We start from the raw sequence: 25,856 nt of genomic DNA on the forward strand, positions 1-25,856 counted from the left end.
TTGATTCAAAAGAGCATTTATTAGATCCAAACAGGCGGCAGGAATTTTACAGACAGCTTTCAGTTTGAAGCTTTTTGACACTAAGATGCAGTTCTGCAAACAGCCAGCAGGTGTCTCCCTTCTCCCTCCCGCTTCAATGCAGTTGGTGCTGTTGCAGCAGCTGCATCAAAGTGATTATCTGCATCCAGAGGCTGTCATTCCTCACTAAGATCCACTCTGTTCATTCATGTCCTCTGTAGAAAACAGGCTTTATGCTCAGAAAGTTTCTACTAGTTTAGACATTCTAGAAAACGAGGAGATTCTACTGGATTCAGATGAAACATCTTTAAAACTGGAGCTAAAAATGCTGTCAGCATGAAAAAGAACAGAGTTTTACCCACAAAACACCAAAGAAAAAGGAAGTTCAGTCAGAAAACTGTGGAAAACATCAGTCAAAGCAAAACTCTGAGTCTTTCAAACTGCACGAGTCAATATTTGATCATCAACAGAACAGAGATGATAGAAAAATGATTCAACTGAGAGACTTTTGTTCACTAACTGAGATCAGACGGGATTTCTGCTCCAAAAACTGACTTTAAAGAACTTGAATCCAAACCAGTGAGTCATGTGACCACAGCGTTTGTCCGTGTCTCCTCTATGAACATTCTGGTCACATGACCATGTTGGAGGTTTCTGAATGAAACTCTGTGTTTGTTTGTCAATGAGAGTTTCTGGAGAACAGAAATCAAGTGTGAAACATCTGGAACCAGAATCTTGTGATCCAGAGTTCTGGTTCTGTCCCTGTTCCAGAGACAGAACCAGGATCCAACGCCTGACTGTGTTTTCCCACACGTAGATCTATGTCTTCCAGAAATGTTCTGTCTGATCAATGATTCCCTCAATCCTTGATTGGTCCATCCCAAACTCACATCTGTCCATCAAATGTAGATCAAAGAAGAAAGTGATGATCTAGAAAAGAATCTGTTTGTCTGCAGGTCTGTTTTTTTTTTTTTTGGAGCTGCTGAGCATCTGAATCCAACCCATGTTTCAGATCAACACTCCAAGTTAGAATGAGAAGAGGAAGTGCAGTTCTCCATCAGTCCACCAGGGGAGCTGCAGCACAATAACTGTCCACTTGATGCTGAGAGACAGTGGAGCTGATCTCAGATCAGTTCCTGCTGCAGCTCTGACACTCATCTCCACTTCCTCTGATTCCTCCATCACTCTGCTCTCCACCTCCCAGGAACACCGTCCAGTCACAACATCTCTGCAGACCAGCTGCTGCTGCTGCTCCTCTCTGCTCCTCCAGGAGGAACATCACTCCCACAGGCTCCTTCCCTCCCACCTGCAGAGAGAAAGTGTAGAGACAGAGATGAAGGAGTGTCTCCTGATCCTGGTCTGTCAGTCAGTGATGCAACACAGCAGCAGAAAGAGCAGCAGGAGCCTCAGGCCTGTTCAGAGCAGCAGCTTCCTGTCATCTTTGGATCTCATCTGCACAATTGTCATCTCGGTTTACAATCTTTCCAGTCAGAATCTTCATATATCTTATCACCTAGCCATAAGTCTGGACATTGAATTTTCTCTCCCTGCACCTATAATCAAGCGTATAATAACCTTTCGTAACCTCAAATCTTTCTCTCCTGATGCACTGTCAGCCTCCCTTGCTGCTAAATTGTCCGTCTCTCCTCCTCCCCTGTCTAACAATCCTACAGAACATGTAAATTTTTACAATAGCACCCTCTCCTCCTGTCTTGACCAGTTGGCTCCCACTTAAACGAAAAATGTCTCCATCACCCACTCAGCACCCTGGTATACCACTGAACTCCGCACCATGAAATCCCGCAAACGACAGCTTGAGAGACTGCATCACAAAACTGGACTAACTGTACATCTCCAGATGTAAATGGATTTCACTTACCAGTACAAGAATGCCCTCACTGCAGCATTTGACACCATCAGTCACTCCATCCTGCTCTCCCGTCTCAAGAACGGTCTCAACATCACTGGCTCTGCTCTATCCTGGCTTCAGTCCTACCTCACAAGCCGTCAACAGTTTATCAAGGGAAACAATTGCTCATCCTCCACAGCTCCTCTGTTGCAAGGTGTTCCCCAAGGTTCAGTGCTTGGCCCACTCCTGTTCATCCTTTACCTCATTTCCCTTGGTGACATCATCCGACAACATGGCTTAAATTTTCACTGTTGATTTGATTTGATTTGAAATGGTTTATTTCAAGCAATTAAGTAGAAATAATACACAAAAGCAATATAATCATCAGTTGTACATTCATACAGTAACTAGTCAAACTTAGGATAATTAGACATATTAATAAATATTGCTTGAAAGGGAGTGGAAGGAAGCCAATTTATATAATCCCACCCCGTTATACTATAACCATTTTATTACATGATTTATCAATATCCGGTTCCTAGCTTTTATCAGACAGAATTAAGAATCATAAGGTATCAATAAAGCACATGACAAAGATGAATTACTTAATTATTACGTAAAAAATAACTATTTTAGAAATCAACATGGCAAATGCAGCATCTGAAATATATGCAGATTATGTTACTTATAAAAGTCATTCATATGATTATAACATAATACTATATCAGTAAAGTAGACACAACACTGTTTCAGGAATTTTCATAGCAAAATTTCATCAAGTATCAAAAGTTAAAAACGTGCAAAATTATGCTACATTAGGAAAGCTTTTTGAATCAATTTATCAATTTTTGGAGCAAGTGAAGTAAAATCATTAAAAGTCAATCAATTTAACAATTTTCAAAAAGTGATTAATCATTTGTTTTACTTTTTATATTTTTTTGTATTTTTATTTTTTTATTTATTTTATAATAAAGAAATGCTGTAAGGGAAAAATAAAAAGGGTCCATAATCTGTCGATTGTCCAAGGTTGGTATTTCTTCTTCTGCTGAATGACAGCGGATCTTCTGGGTTCAAAACAGTTAATAGTTTTCTTCCATGTTATGTCTGCAGACATTAGATTCAGGTCCATATCCTTCCTCGGCTGATATCAGCTGCGGTGAAAGACAGAATTAAGAATCTGTCTTTCACCGCAGGTCAGAGCTCTGCTGTTATTCAGGTGACGTCATGGCGTCATGACGTATGGAGAAAGGGAGGAATCCAGGCGTCATATTTCTTGAAATTATATGACTCTTTGATTTATTAGTGCATGTTGTTTCAGACGACTGTGATAAGACACTTCTCAAAGTCCTTCATGTTGTCCACAACTAGAACCTTGGCCCGGTCCTCTGGACCGAGTGGTTTGACGTAAATCCTGCAGCCTTTAACCCAAGTGTTCTCAATCTGCTTACGCTTCCTGAGAAGCCGTGCATGTTTGGAGATTTCAGCATTTTCCCCTCAGGGCGGGTCAGTCAATTAACTCACCTGCTCAGCGTCCTTTTTAAGTCAGGTGGGCAATTGTTCATTTTCTCTTACCTTCGCCGCTCATTCTTCGCCATTCTCCGTATCCCCGGGTCTCCTTCTTTTTCGGCGTCTTGCTGTATTCCCCCCCGTCCTTCAGATGTATGGTTCCCCTGTTTTCTGATGTGGGGCTTTCGTTTTGCCGCATCTGCTCCCCTTTTGCGGCGATCAGTGGGTGGCTGACGGCGCCCAGCGCGTTCGTGTCGCCGCGGTCGCGTGCATCTGCAGGGGGTGTGCTTTCCGCGGTGTTCGGGTTGTCCGTGGCCCCCGATCAGGAGCAGTCCGGGTCTTCTCGTCTGCCGTGGTCAGCCGAATTTCTACGGTGAGCGGCATGCGGTTCTTTTCCCGTGTTTTTTTTCTAAGGCTTCTTGCTTCCTGTTTACTTCGGTAATCGGTGACGTCACGCCCCTAAGGACCCTGGGAATTGTAGTTTTAGGACTCATGGTCCACTTCATGATGCACTTCTGATTCATTTTCTGCTGTGTAGTTCTGCGTCGTCCGGTTATTGTTTCAGGGGTTGTGGGGTCTCTTCTGTGGTTGTGAAGGCTGCCGGTCCTCGTCTGGACAGGTTTCTCATGCTGGCTGAATTTGTTGTGGCTTTTAGCATTTTCTCTGTTGCTGTTTTGTTCTTTGGGAGCTGAATGTGAATATTGACAATCTTTAATTCGATGGTGGCTTTATTATTATGGCGGTTCTTCTGTTTATTTTCTTCGTTGTTGTAGCTGCTGGTTAGTCAGAATGTGAATTAGTCTCTCTTGGAGAGACTAATTCAGTCTCTCCTCTGTGGACAATTTCCCTATGATTGGTCTCTTTTATGCAGGGTCTATGGCTCGTTTTATTCACTCAGCGCATGTTCTGCATCTGGTTCTGCTCCACCTGTCTTTCCCCGCTCTGTGTACCCCAGTGGGTCCTGCCCTGGCTTCGGGGACTTGCGTCGGCCGCATTAGTGAGTATGTCAGTCTCGTCGCGGTCTTGTTTTCTCGGCTGGACAGTTACTTTATTATTCTCTCTCTGGTTTGGTTTGGAGGTTTGTGGGGGCTATGTGATGGATTCTTCCGGGGTATCGTTTTCAAATCCGCAACTGAGGGTGGCCCCTAGGAAGTGTTCAGGTTGACGTGACTCGATCTGGACCTGTTAGCGCCTCGCAGTTCATCTTTCTGGGCATCAGTGGCCCAGTTCCTCATGCACCTTCGGGATTAGTATATATTTTCTTCAGCTGCCCATGCTGTCTCCACAATTTTTCCTCCGAACGCAATACAAGGCTGAGGATGACTGTTTTCGCTGATGTTCTCACTGTTCTGCCTCTATGGCAGATTTCTCGGTTTATTTTTAGTGTGAAGTGAACTCATTTTGAACTATCAAAATTTATAGTCCTGTGACATTCCTTTATGCTTGCAGCATCCTGTGAAGAAATAGGATGTTCTTTGTGCAAAGTTAGGAGTTTTCCATGGATGCAATAAATATGCCATGGACTACATCCGTACCATCTGGATTGAAGGTTCTTCCCCTGGGAAAGTGTGAAGATTCAAGTTCTCATGTGGAGGTTGAAGCTGATCTCACCCTAAAGCCAGGAGGAGGAACTCTGAGGCTGATACTCTATTGGCCAGTGAGAGCAGGAAGGACATTTACCGATGAATCAGAGCGACCAAGGGCGGAGGTTCGGCTGCCATGATGCTTCCGGAAGGCGGAGATTCAAACACATGTTAAAAGGACTGTTTGTTTTTAAAGTTGTCCATGGTTCTCAAGAAAATCTATGAGTAATTTGCATGTAACTTGTAACTGTAGGTCTTGGGAATCCAGATATATCTGCATTAATGTTTTAATCTGTGCTAGAACTATTGTCAGGGAAATAAATTTTGTTTATTTTTAACCCGGTTGAATCCTTGGTTTGCTTTACCACTCTCGACTCCTGAACACGCACGGATGGAAAGATCTAAAAGCGGAACATTTCTTTTCTACAGGACCAAACATCTGGAAGCAGCTGGACTGACTCCAACCCTCTACTGACCTCAGAGTCTGCAGTTTGGAGTTTGGACTCTCCACCAGATCCTGGAGATGCTGAACATCTGAAGGCCAAAGGTCATTCCCTCTCAGGTCCAGTTCTGTCAGGTGGGACGAGTTGGACTTCAGAGCTGAGACCAGAGCAAAACAGCTGGTCTTTGACAACCTGCAGAACTCCAACCTGAATCCAGAACAAAGAGTTGAGTTTAAAGACAAAGTTCATGTTTTTCATCCTTCTCTTCTTCTAAAGAGTTCAGAGCTGAAGAAGATCAGAAAGTTTAGAAAAAGTCCAAAGATGTGAAGCAACAGCAGCAGATCAGAAGAGTCCAGCAGAAGCAGAGAAGAAGAACATTCAGGAACATTCAGGACAACATGCAGCTGCTTCAGGAAAGAAGTCCAGATGTGTGAAAGTCAAACATCAGCCTGTGGCTGCATCCAAACCAACTGATGTTTCTGCAGCAACAGCAGAAAAAGTCCACTTCCTCTTTCTGCTCAGCTCTTTTCCAAACAGCACTGAATCATGGAAGAATTTTAGCAGCATGATGCTGGAAAGTCTTCATCCCAGTTTTCAGGAGATGATCTTCCAGTCCTTCTCTGCTGCAGCCCTTCAAGCAGAGACTTTCAGCTCCAACAGATCAAAGCAGAGAGAAGAAGGAAGTGATGAGGAAGAGTCAGCAGCAAATGTTGGACATTGATCCCTGATCCATGACTTCAGCTCTGAATGAAGAGTCAGAAGCTGCTGGGAGCTTTGATGGATGATGTGATGATGTTTGTGGATGAAAAGGTGAGGATGTTTGTGGAGGATGTGTCTGTCAGAGCAGCATCCAGCTGCAGCATGATGACGTCACTGTCTGCTCACAAACATCAGCCGCTGGACTCTCAGCTGCATCTGCTGAAACACAGCAGCAGGACTCAGAGTGCATGTCAGCGTGCACGGTTGCTTCTTCTGCACGCGCTTTAAAGGAGTCTGTTGGAGCAAAGACACAAAGAAGAGCTGATGGCTGCAAGCAGAACTTTGTGGAGCACAAATGACAGCAGACAGCTTTGAAACAAGCAGCTGCTGGAAGAAAACAAGAAGTTCTTCTGCAGATCTTTGAAGAGAACAAGCAGCTGTAGGAAGAAAAGAAGAAGTTCCACTGGAGATCTTTGAAGAGAACAAGCAGCTGCAGGAAGAAAAGAAGAAGTTCTTCTGCAGATCTTTGAAGAGAACAAGTAGTTGCAGGAAGAAAAGAAGTTCTTCTGCAGATCTTTGAAGAAAACAAGCAGTTACAGGAAGATAAGAGGTTCTTGTGCAGATCTTTGAAGAGAACAAGCGGATGCAGGAAGGAAAGAAGAAGTTCTTCTGAAGATCTTTGAAGAGAACAAGCAGCTGCAGGAAGAAAAGAAGTTCTTCTGCAGATCTTTGAAGAGAACAAGCAGCTGTAGGAAGGAAAGAAGAAGTTCTGCAGATCTTTGAAGAGAACAAGTAGTTGCAGGAAGAAAAGAAGAAGTTCTTCTGCAGATCTTTGAAGAAAACAAGCAGCTGCAGGAAGAAAAGAAGAAGTTCTTCTGCAGATCTTTGAAGAGGACAGGCAGCTGGAGAAAAAAAAGAAGAAGTTCTTCTGCAGACCTCTGAAGAGAACAAGCAGCTGCAGGAAGAAAAGAAGAAGTCCTGCAGATCTTTGAAGAGAAAAAACAGCTGCAAAAAGAAAATAAGTTATTTTGCAGATCTTTGAGGAGAACAAGCAGCTGCTGGAAGAAAAGAAGACGTTCTTCTGCAGATCTTTGAAGGGAAACAGCAGCTGCAGGAAGAAAACAAGACGTTCTTCTGCAGATCTTTAAAGAGAACAAGCAGCTGTAGGAAGAAAAGAAGAAGTTATTCTGCAGATCTTTGAAGAAAACAAGCAGCTGGAGAAACAAAAGAAGTTCTTCTGCAGATCTATGAAGAGAACAAGCAGCTACAGGAAGTAAAGAAGAAGTTCAACAGATCTTTGAAGACAACAACCAGTTACAGGAAGATCATAAGAAGTCCTGCAGATCTTTGAAGATAACAAGCAGCTGCAGGAAGAAAAGAAGTTCTTTTGCAGATCTTTGAGGAGAACAAGCAGCTGCTGGAAGAAAAGAAGTTCTTCTGCAGATCATTGAAGAGAACAAGCAGCTGCAGGAAGATCATAACAAGTCCTGCAGATCTTTGAAGAGAACAAGCAGCTGCAGGAATAACAGAAGTTCTTTTGCAGATATTTGAGGAGAACAAGCAGCTGCTGGAAGAAAAGAAGAAGTTCTTCTGCAGATCTATGAAGGGAAAAAGCAGCTGCAGGAAGAAAAGAAGAAGTTCTTCTGCAGATCTATGAAGGGAACAAGAAGCTGCAGGAAGAAAAGAAGAAGTTCTTCTGCAGATCTATAAAGATATCAAACAGCTGCAGGAAGAAAAGAAGAAGTTCTTCTGCAGATCTTTGAAGAAAACAAGCAGTTACAGGAAGATAAAAGGTTCATGTGCAGATCTTTGAAGAGAATACAAGCAGATGCAGGAAGGAAAGAAGAAGTTCTACTGAAGATCTTTGAAGAGAACAAGCGGCTGCAGGAAGAAAAGAAGAAGTCCTGCAGATCTTTGAAGACAACAGGCAGCTGCAAAAAGAAAATAAGATGTTCTTCTGCAGATTTTTAAAGGGAACAAGCAGCTGTAGGAAGAAAAGAAGAAGTCCTGCAGATCTTTGAAGAGAACAAGCAGCTGCAGGAAGAAAAGAAGAAGTCCTTCTGCAGATCTTTGAAGAGAACAAGGAGTTACAGGAAGACCATAAGAAGTCCTGCAGATCTTTGAAGAGAACAAGCAGCTACAGGAAGTAAAGAAGAAGTTCAACAGATCTTTGAAGACAACAACCAGTTACAGGAAGATCATAAGAAGTCCTGCAGATCTTTGAAGATAACAAGCAGCTGCAGGACTGAAAATAAGTTCTTTTGCAGATCTTTGAGGAGAACAAGCAGCTGCTGGAAGAAAAGAAGAAGTTCTTCTGCAGATCTTGGAAGGGAACAAGAAGCTGCAGGAAGAAAAGAAGACGTTCTTCTGCAGATCTTTGAAGAGAACAAGCAGCTGCAGGAAGATCATAAGAAGTCCTGCAGATCTTGGGAGGGAAAAAGCAGCTGCAGGAAGAAAAGAAGAAGTTCTTCTGCAGATCTATGAAGGGAACAAGAAGCTGCAGGAAGAATAGAAGAAGTTCTTCTGCAGATCTATAAAGAGATCAAGCAGCTGCAGGAAGAAAAGAAGTCCTTCTGAAGATCTTTGAAGAGAACAAGCAGTTGCAGGAAGAAAAAAATTTCTTCTGCAGATCTTTGAAGAGAACAAGCAGCTGCAGGAAGAAAAGAAGAAGTCCTTCTGCAGATCTTTGAAGAGAACAAGCAGTTGCAGGAAGAAAAGAAAAAGTCCTTCTGCAGATCTTTCAAGAGAACAAGCAGTTACAGGAAGATAAGAAGTTCTTCTGCAGATCTTTGAAGAAAACAAGCAGCTGCAGGAAGAAAATGATAAGTTCTTCTGCAGATCTTTGAAGAGAACGAGCAGTTGCAGGACGATAAGACGTTTTTATGCAGATCTTTGAAGAGAACAAGCAGTTGCAGGACGATAAGACGTTTTTATGCAGATCTTTGAAGAGAACAAGCAGCTGCAGGAAGAAAAGAAGAAGTTCTGCAGATCTTTGAAGAGAACAAGCAGCTGCAGGAAAAAAAGAAGTTCTTCTGCACATCTACGAAGAGAACAAGCAACTGCAGGAAGAAAAGAAGAAGTTCTTCAGCAGATCTATGAAGAGAACAAGCAGCTGCAGGAAGAAAAGAAGAAGTTCTTCAGCAGATCTATGAAGAGAACAAGCAGCTGCAGGAAGAAAAGAAGAAGTTCTTCAGCAGATCTATGAAGAGAACAAGCAGCTTCAGGAAGAAAAGTAGAAGTTCTGCAGATCTTTAAAGAGAACAAGAAGTTACATGAAGATAAGAAGTTCTTCTGCAGATCTTAAAAAATAGAAGTTACAGGAAGAAAAGAAGAATTTCTTCTGCAGATCTTTGAAGAGAAAACAAGCAGCTGCAGTAAGGTGCTTCTGAAGATCAGAATCTGGACATTTCTGCTCACTGTGGGTCAATTTTGTCATCATATTGATCTGAAACCAACTGAAACACGACAGAAAATCTTCCAGTGAAACATCAGAAAGTTCTTCACCTGATCCGTTCTTCTCCTTCTTTAGGGAGTTCAGCTTCTTTACTGACCTCAGAGTCTGCAGTCTGCAGTCTGGACTCTCCAGAAAACCACACAGATGAAGAACTCCTGAATCCTGCAGGTTCTGGTTCACGCCCAGGTCCAGTTCTCTCAGATTAGACGGGTTTTTCTTCAGAGCTGAGACCAGAGCTTCACAGCTGATCTCTGACAAACTGCAGTCTATCAACCTGCAATCAGACAGAAAATTGCGTTCAGCAGCAGTGATGCAGCTGGAGGTCCAGGAACTTGGTCCATTCAGTCAGGTGGGACCCGCCCTGATGACAGACTGACAGATGACATTTTCACTGTTTGCTCATTTCTTTTGGATTTGGACCCAAAAACATGATCAGGAATGAAAATGCAATAGATTAGAAATGGCTTGAAATGAAGTTAAAACAGACGAGGAATTGAAATGTCATTGATCATCAGGAATTATTCATGACTACATATTTACAATCCAATAGATTTAAAGCTTTGATTTCAAAAATGTCAGATAAAATTGTATTTCTTCATCTTTAATCCTAAATTTTAAAATGCATTTTCAAATGATCACATTGCAAAAAAAAAGCTGAAAAAGTCTTTAGTTCTTCTCTGAAAACATTTCCTGACATCTTTAAACTGTAGAGGCCTTGAAAAACATGAGGATCCACCGGACCCAAAAGGTCTGAATGTAGCCCTGAAGAGGAGCTGCTGATGGTTCTGCTGTTAGTCTAAGGGTTTCAGCTTGTTCTGCCGCTCCCAAAATTTGCAGCTTTTCATGTCACCTTTTCATTGTTCATGAAGTGTTGAACTCTATTCTAAGGCCGCATTTACACTGCAGGTCTTGATGCCCATATCCGATTTTCTGACTATATCCGATTTTTTTGACGACCCGCTTACATCATCTTTTGAAAGTGACCCGTATCCGATTTTTGCATTTACACTTTACAATGCTGAAGCTATCAAACATAGACGTTCTGAGGACTACGTAGCAGCATTTCCGCCTTCCGCGGACCTCCCTCGTACATTTGTATTGCTGCGGTTGTCATGGAGGCAACGCAGCGACGGAAGGAGGCCTTCCCTTGGGCACTCCTGGATGAGGCAGGCGCACGAGCAGGGATGCAGCCCGGGAGAGGAAAAAGGGGGGGGTTGCTCGGCCGGCTTATGTGCTCTCTCTGAGTTTTGAATGAGGAAGTGTTTGCAGATGTGCTGTACTAACAGTTTGATCCAAGTGTTGGACCTTTCCTGCGCGCTGACTTCTTTTTTTCCCACCGTGGTCAGAAATGCACGGGAGATTTTCTCCAGGGCTGAAGGCGGATTCTCCTTCTGGGTTCACTTTGGGGGAGACACCTCATTTTTAATTTACGGTTCTCCGTCACACTCTCGCTCCGTGCTCACAACCCCTCTCCTCTCCTTACACAAACACACTGAAGTAATTTATATTTTTGTCCTCATTTTATTGGGGTTTTGTGTGTGCTTTAACGTTCTTTGATCTTTGAAGGGACATCCTGCAATTTGCATATGTAAGGAGATTTCAGTACTACAGCTGCAAGCTCATCCCCCTTCAGGGGAAACAGAGCTTTTGATCTTCTGAGGCCATATGAGCAAAGATCATAAATTAATCTTCTCGGACTGATTAAATGTGTGGGAACTTCTGAAGGAGCCAACTCACGTGTGGAGAACAAAAGCTTTATGATCTACTGACTGCATTGCTGGGAAGTTCCTGCCGCCTGTGGAGGACCACATGGGAAGCAGAGACCAGATGCTGTGACTCCAAGTATGGGCTGAAGGAAGTAGGCGGGCTCCTCTGTCAACCAATCCGAGTGGCCAAAGGCAGAGATTTGGCCGCCATCATGCTTACGGGGGAGGAGATTCTGACCACATCTTAAAAGGGCCATGCTTTGGAATAAGCGTGGTTCCCAGACAAGCTGCATGTAAATTCGGATTTTAATTTCTTACGTATTGCAGGCCTTGGATTTGAGAACCCAGATCAATCTGTTTTATTTTATTTAGAGCTCTTTGTTAGGGACAATAAAAACTCCTAATTTTATTCCATTCGCATTTTCTGGTCATTCTCCCGACTTGGAACACGCATGGAAGAAATCTCAAAGCGACAGATTTCTTCATTCCTTCAACACACACGCACACGCACACACACACACACACACACACACACAGCACGCGCGGTCCCCATCATACACACCCCCACTCCGCAACACAAGCAAAGAAATACACGGCTTCTAGCCTGTTCCATAGCAACGGTGTCCCACTTGATTAGTTACCGTTTGCGTCCCGACCGGGACCGGACCTGAAATAACAGCGGTTTCCGACTACGGTCTGAAGCCTGAAGCTGAAAGGTAACACACTGGCAGCAAAATCAGCGCACAAATAAGTTATGTGATCTCGGTTGGCGGTGTCCTGAGTTGACGTCACTGACGTATGACTCCCATTTACTGGGGAATATCAAATTTGTCTGCTTACATGGCACATGCAAGTGCATGTATCCAATTTATTTCCACATATGATTGAGGCCTGTATCCAATCTGAGAAAATCAGAATCCATGCCCTTTTGTCCTGCTTACATGTTCACCGGTCATATCCGATCTGTGCCACATGAGAGGAAAAAATCGGAATTGGGTCACTTGACCAAGCAGTGTAAATGCGGCCTAAATGTCCTTTTGTTGTCTTTGGGCCTGAGTTGAACTTTTTAGCTTTCAGTATTTTTTAGTAATCAGAAAACTTTTCTGAATCCAAAGTTCCAAAAATAAAGTGTCATTTTTGAAGTGACAGTTTTTCATTTCTAGTGGTCATTTCTGGTTTTAAGTGACTGAATAATGCACTGGCTGTTGCACTAGTGACATTCAAAGGAAGTGTCTGTTCTAGATTCAATATTTAAAGATCTTTTCAAACTATTTTCTACAAATATGTTTGATGTAGAATCCTTTGAATGGTTTTCTGAAAACTGGAAGCTGAAACTAATTTGGAAGCCAACTTTCTACAACTTCAACTTTCTACAGGCCGATCTTGTTACGGGGGGAGATGGGAGGAAGCACCCAGGCGCAGAAGAGGAGAGGAGGCAGGAGTTTGCAGGGGAACGGGGGCTTTATTAAACAAAACTAAAGACACAAAACCAAAACCACTGCAGACGGCAGGCTAGAAACTCGAAACAACTTGAAACTCTAAATACACTTGAACAGGGAAACATTAACCTATGGAGCAGCACAGGAGGAGAGGAACGACATGACTTAAATACATGCAGACAAACGAGGCACAGGTGGAAACACTCAGGACTGATGGGGAAAGGTAAAACTCGAAACCAACAACAAAACAGGAAATAATACAAAATAAAACAGGAAGTAACTCAAAACATCACAGAACAAAAAACAACTTGAACACAAAAAAAACTAAAACCATGACAGATCTTTGAACATTTTTTCTGACATGAAATGGATCCATGTTCTAAAATAGGTTGGAGATCCTGATTTACAAGATCCTGATTGAAACAGATCAGTTTTTATCAATCATCAGAACAATCAATTCAATTGATGAAGAAAATCTGAACCAATCATCAGTTTGTTTTCAAACACGGCTGTAGACAGAAAATCTTCCAGTGAAACATCAGAAAGTTTTTCACCTGATCCGTTCTTCTCATTCTTTAGGGAGTTCAGCTTCTTTACTGACCTCAAAGTCTGCAGTCTGCAGTCTGGACTCTGCAGGAAACCACACAGATGAAGAACTCCTGAATCCTGCAGGTTCTTGTTCCAGCTCAGGTCCAATTCTCTCAGATTAGACGGGTTTTTCTTCAGAGCTGAGACCAGAGCTTCACAGCTGATCTCTGACAAACTGCAGTCTATCAACCTGCAATCAGAGAGAAAAGTGCGTTCAGGAGCAATGATGCAGCTGGAGGTCCAGGAACTTGGTCCATTCAGTCAGGTGGGACCCGCCCTGATGACAGACTGACAGATGATATTTTCACTGTTTGCTCATTTCTTTTGGATTTGGACCCAAAAACATGATCATGAATGAAAATTCAATAGATTAGAAATGACTTGAAATGAAGTTAAAACAGATAAGGATGTCAATGTGCCCGATAGTTCTCCTCCCCCTCCCCTTTTTCAGCGCCTCAGAAGATTGGAACCAGCTGTGGACACTCAGCTCATCTACACTCCGCCTTCATAAGGAGATCCAGCCTAGCATTCATTGCCAGTTCGTTACCTACCTCAGTGCATTTCTGACTCTCTGGTTGTTCTGGCTAAGTTTATGCTCTGGGCTGTACTTACCTTGCCTGTCGATCCGCCTCCAGGTTCTGCATCCATGAGTGTCCACCTGGAAAATCTTCATCACGATCCGCCTCAGTCTCGCCTCACGTCACGTCTCGCTCTTCCTCTCGCTACGGTTCCCAAGACATCCAAGGGCCGCTGTCAATCTCGCCACTCGATCCGCTCCGCTCCATCCTCTCGCCTCTGCTCCCAAGACATCAGGCAGTCAGCGGTGCTCCTCTCGGCAAGTCTCGCCCCACTCCAGCCGCGCCTCGTTTCCAGCTGCGCTCCCAAGACTCCATGAGCGGCTGCTATGCTCCAAGCTAACAAACTACAACAGCTTGATCTTTTAGTTTCCTGCCTTGGAAGATTAAAGACTCTTTGTTTCACACTACTCGCCTGAGATTTCTTCCGGGTTTTCAGCATCTGGGTCTGCCACGTCATACATACCATGACAGAACGAACTGGCCAAACCCCAGACCCAGCTGACCCGGAAGGACTCCGACTAGCCGTCACCCAACAAGGATTAGCCCTGGGACGCCAAGCAGAATCTTTGTCTCAAATGGCCTTGGTGCAGCAAGATATTTTCCGCCGCCTGGATGGCATTACTCAAGCCCTTATGGACTTAACTGGGCAAAATTCTGCTAGTGCCACTGCCGCTTCCGCATCCATTCCCACACCCGGCAGCTTTAACACTTCCGCTTCCGGTCCGGCTCCAGAAAACTCCCGCCTCCTACCAGAAACGTTCCACGGTGACGTTGAAGCATGTGGTGGTTTCCTCATCCAATGCCAATTAATATTCCAACAGGCACCCCGTTATTTTCAAGCTGACCACAGCAAGATAACTTTTATTGTAAACTCGCTATGGAACAAGGCTTTACAGTGGGATCAGGCATTTCTCTTGGCTAACCCCATATACCATGCTTCTTTTGAGCAATTTATCAGAGAATTCCGCCTGGTATTCATCCAACCCCGGAAGGAGGAAGAGGCTTCACGTCAACTTCTTTGACTCAAACAACGCAACCGCTCTGTAAGTGACCACCTGATCGATTTTCGCATACTGGCAGTGGAGACTGGCTGGCCGGACGTCGCCCTCAAGGGAATATTCTATCAATCCCTTAACAACTAGATCAAGGATCATTTATGCTCTCAACCTGAGACTCATAGCTTCAAAGAACTAGTGTCGGCAGCATTACGTTCGTATCAGGGAATGACAGAAGGAACGCATCCAGGAGAGCAGCCCCCCCGCCGCCGAGTGGAAGACTGCTTTTAACACTCCGTTAGGACATTTTGAATATCTTGTCATGCCTTTCGGCCTCACCAACGCCCCCGCAGTCTTCCAGCGCCTGGTTAATGAAATACTCCGTGACTTCCTCAACCGCTTTGTTCTAGTCTTAGAGCGTCTGCTTGAAAATCAGCTCTACGTAAGAGCAGAAAAATGCAAGTTTCACGCCTCTACTATCTTGTTTTTGGGGTACATCTTTGAAGCCGGTAACATTAGACCTGATCATGCTAAGATCGAGGCTGTCTCCAACTGGGAACCACCTGAGAATAGGAAGAAACTCCAACAGTTGTTAGGGTTAGCCAACTTTTATGTTTATGACGTTTCATTCGGAACTACAGCACCATAGCTTCACCCCTCACTCAACTCATTTCCATCAAGAGGCCTTTCTCCTGGGTACCCGAAGCTCAGGCAGCATTCGATAAACTCAAGGAACTTTTCATTATCGCTCCCATCCTCATGCAACCTGACCCCACCAGTCAATTTGTTGTTGAGGTTGGCGCATCTGACACTGGAGTTGGGGCCGTCCTTTCTCAACGGGAAAAGTCTTCTGGCAAGTTAAAACCGTGCGCTTTCTTTTCCCGTAAATTAACATCGGCAGAACAGAACTACGACGTGGGAAACCGACAGTTGCTGGCCATCAAACTTACATTAGAAGAGTGGCGTCACTGGCTGGAGGGGGCTCAACATCCATTCATAGTGTGGACTGACCACAAAAACTTAGCTTATTTGCGGTCAGCGAAAAGACTCAATTCTCTACAAGCCCACTGGTGTTTGTTTTTTGACAGAGAAGAGAGAATTACAGAAACAGTTGATCTTGTGATGAATTCAAGCTGTGATGAAGTTCCAGTTGGACATTTCTCTCTTCATCAGAGCTTCATCTTCATCATGAATCAGTCTCTCTCAGACCTTCATCTTTCTTTCATCTGCAGCTGGAGGAGCGAAGGTGGAGCTCCATGGAGCTTCATGCTGCCCTCAGTCTGTCAGTGATCTGAGGTCTGAACCCCAGTGGTTCACTGTATAAAATCTGGATCACAGAGACTGACAGCTGTCACTCAGTTTTTAAATGTTCTGTTTTCATTTCCAAAATGATATTTTCATGTTTTCAACTCTGAAGTTCTAAACAACAGTTTGTCTTCCTGTCCTGTTGCAGAACTCTGAATCCAGTTTTCTCCTCAGGTCCACGTCTCCAATCATGAACAGAACCACAGCAGCACCAACCTTCAGGCAGAACTTTCCAGAAGCTCTTCTTGGTAGAAAGAGGCTAAAGTGACTTTTTCTGTTCTCAAGGAGCTTTTCTAAATGTGGAAATGATGCTTTCTTGAAGCTGTTTATGTTGTCATGAAAACACCACATTCTGGGGTCTGTTACCAGCTGACTGACACCAAAGTGTTTCTTCCCTGCACCTCTGAACTTTCTGTTTAATGATGACTCAGCATTGTTGTTCTATTGGGCTTGAAGGTGAAATACAATCAAAGTCTGCAGGCGGCAGACCCATTTTCAAGACCATGTGCATCTTCTCCTGCTGATCCTGAAGATGAGCTTCCTCCAGTTATGAGAAACCCGTTTCCATGACAACGTCTCCTTCAGGACCAGCTGGAGCATGGCTGTGAACATGAGTGACTGACTAACATGCAGCTCTTTGTGCTGACAGATCCATGAACAACTGTCTGCATCCACAGCTGCTGCTGATACCTGCTCCTCTCCCTGTCTCTGCAGCTGCATGCAGTGGAAGTATCATGGTCTGTCTCTGGTGGGGACCTTCAGAAACAGCCACAGCTTCAGTCTGTGTGTTTCTGAATTCCAGTCCTCAGTTCCACCATCTTGAAGGCTTTTTTTGCTTCTCTGCGTAAACACTCCTGCCTCCAGTGACTCATCATCTGGCCTCTGTAGAACTTGCCATGATCAGTCAGATGTGTTTCAGCAGGTAAGATGGAAACCTTGCAGGTTGGTGGTTTGGGGCCTGGAGTTCAGAAAGCCTGTTCTAAAGCAGAGCTGCAGGAGCTTCATCCTTTCAGAGTGGAAGAAAGAACCTCCTTCAGGTTCCTCTCTTGTCATTTTCAGTGACGTGCGGTGAGGTTGATGGCTGGTGAGGCACTAAATCCTCTGGAGTCAGATTTACAAAGAAAGAACTAAATATTTCACCATTAATCCAACAGCAGGTAACAGCTTATAAAATACACACAAGAACATATTTGTCCTGCAGAAATTGTGTCTTTTATAGATGGACAGAACAATCTTCTTGTGTATAATTTATTTATATACTGTGAACAAGTATACATATGTGTTCAGCACACATTTGACCCTCAGTAACTATTTTTGGTATTTTTCCAACTTCAAATTCTGGTGCTTTAATCAGTTCTACGGTGGCCCAGAAGGGTCACAACACAACACATTAACTTTACATACAACACATTAACTTTACACACAACACATTAACTTTACACACAACACATTAACTTAACACACAACACATTAACTTTACACACAACACATTAACTTAACACACAACACATTAACTTTACACACAACACATTAACTTTACATACAACACATTAACTTTACACACAACACATTAACTTTACACACAACACATTAACTTAACACACAACACATTAACTCACAACACAACACATTAACTCGCAACACAACACATTAACTCACAACACAACACAATAACTCACAACACAACACATTAACTCAAAACACATTAACTCACAACACAACACACTTACTCACAACACAACACATTAACTCACAACACAACACAATAACTCACAACACATTAACTCACAACACAACACATTAACTCACAACGGAAGTAAAGCTGCAATGGAAGTGCTTTTATTCTGAAATTTCCACTGGGCTGAGTGGCTAACTGCCTAACAGAAAGTAACGTCACAGTGAGCTGTGGAGGGAGCATGTTTCTTCTACAAGAGAAGCTACACAATGTTAACGCAAACTCCTCCGCGCTGCACTCACACCCCTCTCTGTCGCTGCACGTGCTCCGCTCCTCTCCGTTCTTCAGGCCCCTCCTCTCACACTCACTCGGTCCCCAAAACCCCCCACCCACCCACACACCCTCCCAGTCCCTGCACGAGCTCCTCTCCTTTCTTCCTCTCCCTCTTCCTCTCACACACGCACAGGCTTTAATAAACACAATTACTAAGAGGCGGGGGTTGAACTCCCCCAACAACAGGTTAGATGACAGAGCCCGGTCCATTAAGCTCTGCCGTTCACGGAGCTTCAGTAGAACTCCAAAAGCCACACAGCCTAACGTAGGCTGCTATTATATATTCATGAGTGGGAAAAAACCAGCTGAACCGACCTTAAAACCGCCCAAATTATGCATTTTTGACCGCAAATTTACACCCAAAACCGCCCAATCTGGCAACGCTGCTGCTAGCTTCTCTTGTAGTAAATTATGCTCCCTCCACAGCTCACTGTGACGTTACTTTCTGTTAGGCAGTTAGCCACTCAGCCCAGTGGAAATTTCAGAATAAAAGCACTTCCATTGCAGCTTTACTTCCGTTGTGAGTTAATGTGTTGTGAGTTAATGTGTTGTGAGTTATTGTGTTGTGTTGTGAGTTAATGTGTTGTGTTGTGAGTTATTGTGTTGTGTCGCGAGTTAATGTGTTGTATTGCGAGTTAATGTGTTGTGTGTAAAGTTAATGTGTTGTGTGTAAAGTTAATGTGTTGTGTTGTGACCCTTCTGGGCCACCGTACAGTTCTCAAATGTTGTCCGTGAAAATGATCATAAAAATAAAATAAATGATTTTACTTAAAATCTTTTCCACTTACCGTAATTTCCGGGCTATAGAGTGCAACTGATTATAAGCCGCAACTACACAGTTTATTGAAGGTGCGAGACAATTTACATACACAAGCAGCAGCAATATACATGCCGCATGTTGTTACCAACACTATCAGAGCCTGACTCAAAGACTATACGACTGGCTTCAGAGGGAGGAGACAACAGAGTGTCAATCTATTCATTTGAACACACTCACATCTGCCTAACAGCTTGCACCTGACTTCTGTACACATTTCCCTAAGTTATGGTCGGGAAATTTACACCTGCGATTCCCCACTTTCCATGAGTCTCAGGGGCTTAAGGCGGGGCTAACCCCCGGGTTGCCACACTGTGTTGTATTTTGAGGATGTATATGTGCTGAAACCGCATGCGTGTTTAAAAAGAAGCAGAGAACGGCAGCAGAAGGAGGGGAGAACAGGAGAACAGCTCTCCTCTCCAACAGCAATATGGTTGTAACAGGGCTGGTTAAAAAAACATATCGGAAAAAAAGAGCAGCGGTGACTTAAAAGCGTGCGGTGTGTGTACCTCTGCGCAGCGCGTGCGCCAGGATTTTCCTCCACAACAGTGACACACTGTTGCCCCGCGGATGCCTCTGCACTCCGCCCTCCTTAGTCTCTCCCCTCCTATCTTCTCAGACACCCCTCGCAAAGGGGGGCACCAGGGAGGAGCGCTTCGTGCCCACTGAGTCCGGACCCTGCTCGCGGGGCGCGGCTGCCGGTGGGCGGCTTTGGGGCGGTGTGAGTTTTTTAAGGCAAAATGCCGCTCAGTGCTCAGAAATCGTTCAAACAATCAACATGGATTTGTGTTTCCAGTCGTGTCTTGACAAGATAAAGGCTGATGTTTTTCCCATATACTGTATTTACGTGCTGCCAAGATGCAGATTGGAGCGTTTCCCGCATGGATTTATGTTCATCCAGGCTAAATGTTGTTAGCCTTCCTCTCCTAACCATTCTCCGGCTTCGTTCTGCCACAAAAAAAATGACCAGAAAACGTTGGGTCTAATGGCACCAAGGGATTTCGGGATGCAGCTGCACATGGGTTTTTCTTTTTGTTGAACCATGACTGAAGTGTCTAAGACCTGAAGTGAGATCCATGCTGTTTGGCTGCTTGTGGGTGTGTCTAAAACAAATGGGCTTTGTGCTGAGAATTGGATTGAGTGTTTTACCTCCCCTCTGAGGCTGCAAGAGCACTACCGGCCATCAGATAGATTCACAAGTTGCCCGCTTCATTGAATAAGCCGCAGGGTTGGAAGTGAATGACAAAAGTAGCAGCTTATAGTCTGTATATTACGGTACTCTTATGTTATTAAAAAAAAAAACATTGAAAACATGTTTTGCCTTATTTTTTGAGTCCACGCTTTATCCTTCTCCACAAAAATCTCTATGATCCGTTGGAAAATTCTTCATTATTTTTTTTTAGTTTAATAAGTTTCTCCCTCTCAATGGAGAAAGATGTTCTTAGTCTTTTTCTACGGCACCAATGTAGCTGCAAAGCAGCTGTCAGCTCACATCTGCCCCCTGCTGGTGAGGCTTGCCTCACCTGAAGCCTTTTCTGCGGGTCTATAGCAGGGCTTCCACCGCACGTCTCTGTTAACATTGAGTCCTGCCGTAAGACATGAGACACAGCGCTTCAAAGCCTCACCCGGAGTTTCCGCTCCGTCTGTGATCGCGCAACACTCAAATTTTGTGATTTTAACCTCAGAAACTGTGGAAAACATGTTGAGTTGACTGAAAATGTAAATTTAGGACAGATTCACCTTTTCCTATTTTATCACAATTATGACAGGTGAGGCTGTGCCTCACTTGCCACAGCTGACTGCACGTCACCGTCATTTATCCCTCACAGCTTCTTTGACTCCTTTATTCCGACATACGGCTCAACTTTCAGGCTTTGGTCATGTGATTAGAGGGAGAGCTCTGTTTGTTTTCAGCGCCGTGTTCACAGACCGCCATTGGGCAGAGCTTCAACAGGAAACAGGAAATGTCTAACTCCAATCAAAGCAGGTGGATCTTATTCAAAACCAGGAATATTCTCCATAGGAGCCTCAGGAGACCATGCTGACATAACTCTGAACTTTGACCCATCATGCTCCTCACAGTTCACACACATCAAACAATGAGGATGTTGATATTCCACAGACAGAAGAATCCAGACAGCTGATGCTAGCTAGCTTTGATCAGGAACATCATGTTTCAAAGGCACCTGCTGAATCCATGCAGGTGAATCAAAGCACGTCTGGACTTTCTTTACTGGATTCCAGTACTAAATTTTCCTTCTGGGATTAAGAAGGTTGATCTTGAATCTTGAACCTCGGTATGGAGGAACAAGAACCTGTGCAGGTTTACAAGTTAGCTGTGATACTAGGCTTCATTCTCTAGTCCAGACTGCTATTTTGGTCTGATCAATGAGGACTTTCATAAGAAAACTTTATTAACAACACAAACTTTATTTTCATATTCCAAAAGCCTGGATTGATCCAAAAGATCCTCTGCTGAACTTGTACTCACACTCTGGGATTATTCTAGAAACATTAGAAAAATAAGAATCCAGAAAAATAGAAGAAAGACTTCTAAAACAGTAATTCTTTCAATGGAACTGGATAAACAAATCAATACAAGCTCATGAAAAAGCAGCTGCTAGACAGCAAGGAAAAAATACGAGTACTTCCAAGACGACCCTGAAGTTGGCTTCCGATTCACAGCTTCCGATTGGCGAGGGCACTAAAGGAACACCTAGATCACCTAAAACCGGGTCCTGTTCAAGAACTACAAGACCTGGACTGCTCCAACCTGGATTAAATTGTGATTTAGTTACTAAAGAACACACTAAACACAGTTTCTGATTTGTGAAAATGTGATATAGTATCATTAAAGCATAACATTTGTGAATAGGAAACCAACTTCAGCGTCATACTTCCAAGTTGGTTTGAGTTTCTTCTTTAATTTCTCTTCTTCTTGAAAAATTATCATTTTATTATTTGTAACTAATCCTAAACAGAAAAAAAGTGTTTGAAGACATTAGCTGTCCATAACAAAGCATGACAGGCCTATTGCTAATCCACAGCTTGTCAGAAACACTTTAAGGTTCACAAGAAACAGCTAAACAACTTTTAAGAACATTAACAATGTATAATGAACCTAGAAAGACGGAAAATTCCCAATGCTTGCGCGCACAGTGCCAACTCAGCGCCAACATGGCCACATCTCTGTGAAAATGTGCTCAATTAAATGTAAGAACGCATGGTGAGAGCACTCGGACCAGACTGACACTGATAATTATCTAAAAACGAACTGTTAAACATAGTTTACATAAAAGAAAATGCTTCTTTTGATAACGTAATTAAATGCACTACAGAGACTGTATGTATGCAGATGATGGTTGACTGAACTAAAGGAACCAAAAGGATCAGAAGAAATAATCCGTTTCTGTTTCATTTTCTTCTTTTAGTCATCAAACTGTTTCATTCACAGATCGATGATTTCTCTAGAAAGAAGACGATGAACAGAAGAAAGAGCATTGTAGAAATGTTCTTCTAGAATGACTGACATTGTGGAAATGAAGACATTCTTTCATTCTGGACCGTCTGCTTTGTGTTCAAACCTTTCAGAAGATTCTGGATTGGATTTCATTTGGACAAATATGATCTGTCTTTGTTCTTTAGCTAAAAGATCATATGAGTGTTAAAAACAAACTGATATTCTTCTTTCATGTTTTTATTTCGAATCATTTTCAAACCTTTCATTCTTTGTAAATCAATCTGAACACTGATCTGATTTATCATCACAACCACTTCTGGACTCACCTGAACTTTCTGCAGTTCCTCACAGCTGGGATCAGTCTCCGTCTACCCTCATCTGATGTGTTGTACTGTTTCAGGTCCACCTTATCCAGAACCTCCTCTGACATCTGCAGAGTGTAGGCCAGAGCTGAGCAGTGGATCTCTGAGAGTTCCTTCTCTGATTTGTTCTTTGACTTCAGGAACTCTTGGATCTCCTGATGAACTGAGAGGTCCTTCATCTCCATCAGACAGTGATAGATGTTGATGCTTCTGTCAGGAGAGACTCCTTCACTGCTGATCTCCTTCAGGTTGTTGACGGCTCTCTGGATGGTTTCTGGATTCTTCTCTGTCTGACCCAGCAGGCCTCCTAAGAGTCTCTGGTTGGACTCCACAGACAGACCATGAAGGAAGCGAACCAGCAGGTCCAGGTGTCCAGTTTGACTCTGCAGGGATTTCTCCATGACTCTCCTCAGAAATTCATCCAGGGATGGGTTCTCCATGTTGTTCTTCAGGAAGTCCTCAATGACCTTTACCTTCCTGTTGGAGTAACAGTGGAACATGTAGACTGCAGCCAGAAACTCCTGAACGCTCAGATGAACAAAGCTGTAGACCGCTTTCTGGAAGATCCCACACTCTCTTCTGAAGATCTCAGTACAAACTCCAGAGTACACTGAGGCCTCTGTGACATCCAGACCACACTGCTGCAGGTCTTCTTGGTAGAACATGATGTTTCCTTTCTCCAGATGTTCAAATGCCAGCCTCCCCAGCTTCAGAAGAACTTCCCTGTCAGTCTCTGTCAGCTCTTGTGGACTTGTCTGATGTTCCTGCTGGTACTTGTTCTTCTTCCTCTTTGTCTGGACCATCAGGAAGTGGGAGTACATGTCAGTCAGGGTGGTGGGCAGCTCTCCTCTCTGCTCTGTGGTCAGCAGGTTCTCCAGAACCACAGCAGTGATCCAGCAGAAGACTGGAACTTCACACATGATGTAGAGGGACATGGAGCCCTTGATGTGGGAGATGATTCTTCTGGACAGCTCTTCATCTGGGAACCTCCTCCTGAAGTACTCCTCCTTCTGAGCATCATTGAAGCCTCGGACTTCTGTCAGTCTGTCCACACATGAAGGAGGGATCTGATTGGCTGCTGCAGGTCTGGAAGTGATCCAGACCAGAGCTGAGGGCAGCAGACGTCCCTGGATGAGGTTAGTGAGCAGCACGTTGACTGAGGACTTGTGTGTGACATCATACACCAGCGGACTGTTGTTGAAGTCCAGAGAAAGTCTGCTTTCATCCAGACCATCAAAGATGAACAGAAGTTTGCAGACAGACAGCTGTTCTGCTGGGATCTTCTGGAGTGTTGGATGGAACAGCTGGATCAGACTGAGAAGACTGTGCTGCTCATTTCTGATCAAGTTCATCTCCCTGAATGACAGAGGAACCACAGCACTGATGTCTTGGTTCTCCAAGCCCTCGGCCCAGTCCAGAGTGAACTTCTGCACTGAGAAGCTTTTTCCAGCTCCAGCAACTCCGCTGGTCAGAACCACTCTGATGGATCTGTCTTGGTCAGGGAGGACTTTGAAGATGTCTGGGTTCTTGATTGCAGTGTCATGGAGCTGGTTGGTCTTGGTGGTGGTCTCCAGCTGCATCACCTCATGTTGGGTGTGACCCTCTGGTCTCAGTCCCTCTGTGATGTAGAGCTCAGTGTAGACCCTGTTGAGGAGCGTTTCTCTTCCTGCTTCTTCAGTTCCTTCAGCCACATGTTCACTTCTGCTCCTCAGACTGATCTGATGTTCTCCAAACATCTCCTGCAGACCAACATCTGCTGACAGAGCAGAGAAGAAAGCTCCTTCATGAGTGTTCCACATGTTTCCAGAAGAATCCATCAGCAGATGATCAGGCTCTGACTCACCAGCTCTGGGTCTTTCTGCAGACTGGGGTCCGCTCCTCTTCTTCTCTCTGTGGACACTAAGGAGAAACGTTAGTGAACAACAATCAAAGCAGTCAGTGGGAAGTTCCAGACTAACTCTGATCATGGAGCAGATCCTCTCTGATCTTCAGACTCAGATATTGGGATCCAGACTGTGCTGAATGTGAGCAAATGTGTTTCCAGGTGAAACCAGAGCAGATCTAGTCCATCTGAAGGTCTAAAAGATGCGTTAGCTGTGTTTGGAGCTCATGTCTGGACTGAGCTCAGAGAAAAGTTCAGCTGTTTGCTTCATCCTCACAGACTAAGCTTTGTGTCCTCCAGAGTTGTCCAACTCTTTTCTTTCCTCTCAGACCTAAAGCGCTCACAGCAGATGGTTGACCTTCCTGGATGGATCAGCTGATGTTCTTGATGAGAACATTGTTGTTCCTGCTGAGAGCTGAACTCTGCTTTGTTCACTAGAAACTGATTCTTACTGTGAGTCTGAAGGTCCTGGTTCAGTTCTGAAGTCTGGAGGAAGACCATTGGACCGGTCACTCTTCATGGAGCCACAGCTGGAGGCTGCAGACTGGACTCTCTGTGTGACCTGTTGACCTCTGCAAACACCAAACCATCAGAGTGTTGGAGGATCTGCTTCTTCATGAACAGCTGATGGACTTTGACATGAACACAGACTGAGCTGTTTAGTCTGGAATAACATGACATGTTTGGATCAACAGTTTCCAGCTTTCAGCATTTTCTGTCAGTCAATCCAGACTTTTTTCTAGAAAAGCTGATTCCAATTCTCCATGTAGAAATGTAGAAATTCTGAGAGCAGAAAGTCAAACTAGAACAATGTGATGTTTGGAAAGCATGAAAATCTGAATCCTAGGAGTCTGCAGTGATTCTTCTCATTAGACTGGAGCTGCTGTCAGTCAGAGTCAGCAGTCAACATGTTTTCTTCTCCAACATCTCTGATGTCTCTCAGAGACTCTCAGAAGACTCAACTGAAAAGATCTCATCACACACATGATGCTCCAAGTGAGTCTGATCAGAGAGATCCAGAACTGAACCAGACCTCAAGTCCTTCATCTGAAAACTGTTGATCATCTGAACTAGAATCCAGCCTCCAAAAACTCTGACAAACACTCACTGTTCCACTCTTGGATGGATGTCCTTGAAGTTAGGAATTTTACCCTTTGATATGTC

At 43.9% G+C, this 25,856-nt stretch overlaps 2 protein-coding genes across 3 annotated transcripts in view; one reads left to right on the top strand and one right to left on the bottom strand.

Moving 5' to 3' along the window:
* LOC111948630 (protein NLRC3-like) lies at positions 1–25,794 on the bottom strand. Of its 2 annotated transcripts, none has more exons than XM_078935565.1 (7): positions 25,145–25,794; positions 24,654–24,709; positions 22,775–24,563; positions 13,299–13,475; positions 9,650–9,826; positions 5,433–5,606; positions 1–1,324 (listed from the first exon to the last, which is right to left on the bottom strand). In XM_078935565.1, the coding sequence occupies exons 1-7, from the start codon at positions 25,210–25,212 to the stop codon at positions 1,297–1,299; spliced, it is 2,469 nt and encodes an 822-aa protein (XP_078791691.1). In that variant the 5' UTR covers positions 25,213–25,794; the 3' UTR covers positions 1–1,296. The 2 variants fall into 2 exon arrangements, with proteins under 2 accessions (XP_078791691.1, XP_078791687.1); XM_078935561.1 differs by having other exon boundaries at positions 22,775–24,566.
* The window catches only part of LOC144987744 (uncharacterized), a 202,143-nt gene that overhangs the window by 42,828 nt on the left and 133,459 nt on the right, over positions 1–25,856 (top strand). The gene's annotated exons all lie outside the window — the stretch shown is intronic.

The sequence above is a fragment of the Oryzias latipes genome, chromosome 2, assembly GCF_053564925.1.
Source record: "Oryzias latipes strain Hd-rR chromosome 2, Olatipes_Hd-rR_3.1".
Classification (NCBI taxonomy): domain Eukaryota; kingdom Metazoa; phylum Chordata; class Actinopteri; order Beloniformes; family Adrianichthyidae; genus Oryzias; species Oryzias latipes.